This window comes from Rhagoletis pomonella, unplaced genomic scaffold, assembly GCF_013731165.1.
Source record: "Rhagoletis pomonella isolate Grant_MI unplaced genomic scaffold, Rhpom_1.0 Rhpom_scaffold_00003, whole genome shotgun sequence".
Lineage (NCBI taxonomy): Eukaryota > Metazoa > Arthropoda > Insecta > Diptera > Tephritidae > Rhagoletis > Rhagoletis pomonella.
Window position 1 is genome coordinate 26,325,496 of NW_023458557.1, and position 4,436 is coordinate 26,329,931.

The 4,436-nt window shown below is 34.6% G+C and overlaps 2 protein-coding genes across 2 annotated transcripts; both read right to left on the reverse strand.

Moving 5' to 3' along the window:
- Positions 1-236: 236 nt before the first annotated feature.
- LOC118736132 (jerky protein homolog-like) lies at positions 237-806 on the reverse strand. Its single transcript, XM_036466231.1, has one exon. The coding sequence runs from the start codon at positions 804-806 to the stop codon at positions 237-239; it is 570 nt and encodes a 189-aa protein (XP_036322124.1).
- A 110-nt stretch (positions 807-916) lies between these two features.
- LOC118736521 (jerky protein homolog-like) lies at positions 917-1,802 on the reverse strand. Its single transcript, XM_036466589.1, has one exon. It carries the CDS (start codon positions 1,793-1,795, stop codon positions 941-943), a length of 855 nt encoding a protein of 284 aa, XP_036322482.1. The 5' UTR covers positions 1,796-1,802; the 3' UTR covers positions 917-940.
- Positions 1,803-4,436: the final 2,634 nt, after the last annotated feature.

Genomic DNA, 4,436 nt, shown 5'->3' on the forward strand with positions numbered 1-4,436 from the left:
GCGAGTATTTTTTTTGTATGAAATAAAAGGCAAATTTATGAAAGAATTTGGTTGGAAAATAAGTTTATTATTTTTAATATGTATTTTAATTCAATACGCTTAAGTTTAATTCGTTCATATACATAAATATAGAAAGACTCACATACTTTATGTGGAACTAAAAAAATTTGAAATTTTTGTTTGTTTTGTGCAAGCTCGCTTGTTCAGTACTACGCTGCTTCTAAGTCTCTGGAGCGTCATAATATCGCCTTATTTTGATCAGCACATTCTAAGCAAATATTGTATGCTGATATAGTCTCCTCCTGTGTACCTTTCTTCGTATTTACTACCACGTGGTTTGTTTCTTCACCATCAGTAAGGTCACAATTGATACAGGGATCTTCATTTTGTTCAAAAGACTCCAAAATAGGTTCAGCAATCCATTGCTCAATTTCAGAATCGGATATTTGCTGCAATGGTTCTATTTCTTGAAGCAAATTTGAAATTGCTTGAATATTGGATGTATCTTCAACAAGCTGTAAGCGTAACTCTGAAAGAGGGATGACATCTTCACTATCCCATTCGGATGTTACCTCAAACAGTTTTTGAAATGATGACTGAATGGAGGTCACATTAACAGCATTCCAGGCATTAGCTAAAAAGCATATTGCGTGTTTTAAGTTGATGTTTCGCAGAGATTCGTCTATTGTTTTTCCACGGCGAACGATGTCACTTAAAAGGCTTGTTTTGTAGTTCAATTTCGTAAGTCTTATAACATTCTGGTCCATGGGCTGTATAAGTGCAGTACAGTTTGGAGGAAGACACATTACAGATATTTGACCATCACTACTCATTAACTCGCCGTCTTTGGGATGGCATGGAGCATTATCAATAAGCAATAGAGCCTTTTCGGGAAGATTTTCGGCACGAAGGAACCCTTTTACCTGCAATTTTAGGAAATTTAAATTAATAAACGAAATTTTTTACAAACAAAGATGACCAGATGTACCTCTGGAACAAATGTTTTGTGAAACCATTCCTCAAACAAAGCCAAGGTCATCCAAGCACTTTTATTTCCTTTGTAGACAACTGGAATATCCGTAAAATTGTTAAGTGATCGTGGGTTTAATGATTTCCCAATAACCATTAGTTTTACTCTGTGATTTCCAGATGCATTCGTGCAAGCCAGAATAGTTATTCTTTCCTTACTGATTTTATGTCCTGGAGCGGAAGTTTCTTTTGACCGCACAAGAGTTCTATCCGGCAAAAGCTTCCAAAAGAGACCAGATTCATCGGCATTGTATATCTGGTCCTTGGTCAAACCTAAATCAGCAATTTTTTTGTTCAGTTTTTGTAAAAATGGATTAACTGAATGAGTCTTATTCGAAAGTTTTTCTCCACATATTTTGAGTCTTCGTATTCCATATCTTTCTTTAAAGTTTGTAATCCAACCATTGCTAGCATGGAAGTCCCCCGATTTTTCCTGAATTTTGGCATGGAGAAACTTGGCTTTTTGTTTAAGCATATCAGAAGTGATTGGTAAATTCTTGGCTCGTTGATTTGCAAACCATTTCATCAATGCTCTTTCCATTTTAGGAAGCTCTGCAGGTTTAAACGTTTTTCTCTTCCCAGGACCAGATTCAGCATGCGCCAGGAACTTCCATATGGTGTTCTTCTTATTCTTAATGCGGTTTATTGTTGACCTGTGCACGTGAAAACTTTTGGCTAAGGCATCGATAGAAAATCCTTCACTTAGCTTCCTTAAAATTTCAGCTTTTTGCTTTATTGTAAGCAACGTAAATTTTTTCCCTGCCATTGTGAGACCGCACTGAATGAAACGTCCGTTAAAACTGGTTGGTGGAAAACTAAACTAAAATACGACAAATTGACAGATCTGGCATGAAAATATTTGAGCGCTCCACCCGCCAGCGTTCCAAGTGAGCAATTGTTCAGTACAGCCGGCCTTATATACAAGCATTTATGAAATCGCCTCGTGGGAGAAAATACAGCAAAATTACTTCTTTTGAAATATAGGATGAAATCCTAAATGTAAAAATACAAAGCATCAGTCTCTTTTATTTGTAAACCGCGCTCGAAAAAGTCTAACTTGCGCAACCTAGTTGCAACCCATCATCTAACCGTGGTTGCGCACATTTGGCAATACAATATTCGGAGGTTCAGAAATAAAAGAGATGACTTGATGGTTTGCAGGTTTACATGTAGGATTTCACCCATAATATGCCCCTTTTGAACTTTAACTACTAGATTAAAACATTGTATAGGTTAAGGACTCGTTCAATGTTCTAATAATTTACAAAATTTTTAAGTAATAAAAACGATGACTTAAGTTGGTTATAGCTTTTTTAATGTTATTCCTAACATTCGCATTTGCATACGCGAATATGCAAAATATTACATTCGAAACATCCCTAATATGTTGATATGTATGTTTAAAGTGCAGTATAAGGCTATCTGCACACTTGTCGTCCAATCATAGTTGCGTAATCGTCTCGCCAGGAAATTTTGAGCCGAGCACCCGCATTTCAAAGAAGATCTGCACACTTGTCGTTATCGGCAAATCGTAGAAGATGCAGAAACGGATAAGTACGACACTGTCGTTTGCTAATCGTTGTGCACGCATTGTTTACTTACATTTTATGGGGAAAAATTAGTGAAAAGGTTAATATTTGCAATAAAATTCAATAAATGCGAGCGTTTTAACTATAAAATATGACGAAATTGTAAAAAGTCTCTGTGTACGTGCACAAAAATCATTTCAGGAAAAGAAAAGAGATGTTACTAAAAAATTATGTCTACAATTGTTGCAGCACAGTCCATATTTTAAAATTTGCAGGTTTTTGTAAATATTTCGCGAAAATATCAACCAGAAAAACAGAAATACCGGCTCCAAGTGAATTTTTAGACGCCAAACGAATTGAAATATCACGACCGAGTGTGCGAAAGTGGTCGTCATGTAATCGTTGCATCATGATTGTGACGATGAAGCAATGATTGGACGACCAATGTGCAGAAAGCCTAATGCTTCAGCTGCAACTAGGTACATATGTAAACTAGGAATGTTCGATATTTAAGAAAGTGTCGATATCATGAATCGATTTAATTCATTGCTTGTAAAATCGATATGACGATATATCGGGCTGAACAATATCGATATCGGAAAAATCGATGTTGAAAATCCTACTCCCCATTGAATAGAATATTAGACCTGCCTATCAGAGACCGAATTGGAGTACTAATAAAATTAGTGTACTTATCTTATTCATGATCCATAACAATTAGTGCAATTGAGTACTTACACTAATTCCAAAAATGAATAAGAGTAATATCCACCAAAACAAGAATACACTCAAAATATACTTACTCTTATTATTGCCGGCAATTTTTGACTCTATTGATTATAGTCTACCATCTGGATTTTACTCATTTGTTCGAGTGAGAGGTTGAAAATAATTTGATTGAGTTTAATATTATTTGTGTTTTGCGTTGTGCCACATCAGTGTAGGAATTTTTGGTACAATCGTACTTTTTTGATACAATTTCGTTTACAATATACTTTCCTACTACGCAGTACATTTTAGTACAATTTTGTGACGAATACTAAAAATATATAGCTCGTTATATGTTTGGCATTTTTTTGAACATGTCGGTCATTTGCTTCCATATTATCTTAGTATGTTCGACTATTTTTGTTAATGAAGAAAATGAGCAACACCATCAAAAAAAATATTAAAAATCAACGATAAGTCGCAGCTATCTTAAACTTGCACTTTATTTAAATTGAATGGGCTACAAAACTGCATACTCAAAATATGTATAAGTTTGTTGATATTGCGCAAAGATTGAACCTTGCATTTATACGGGTTTTGCCACAGTATAAACTGCATTTTTATAAACAAATATTTAAAATTAAATAATTTTAAGATAAATGGCCAATCCTGTCAATATGTGCGTGTCGTAAAGTTTTGACAAGCACTTGAAATACTATTCAAATGTCAAGTTTTAGTACTAAATTTAAAGAAGATGTCTCTATTATCCATTCATAATAATTTTAAAAAATGTGTTTGTTAAGAAGTGTACCTCAAAATATGTGCATACACATTTATGTTAAAAGTGTAAATATGTAAATGTACCTACATACATAAACTTTCCTATGAATACCATCAATCATTTGTCTTGAAGGGTATGTATGTATGTTTGCATGTACTAAGAAAATGTATGAGCAAATTCAAAAGTCGATACAATTTACAGTCGAAAATACAGTTTTTGTATAGATTTCGTACTATAGGAACAATCTTATTTCCCAACACTGTGTCACATACGGGCGTGAAGACAACAACAAACAAGCGTGAGCTAAAAGTGAGAGTGTGTTTGTGTGCCTTCGCGTGCTGTCCAGCGTTGCCATTTTAGCCGTTTTCCGGCTAGATTTAGCCGGTTTT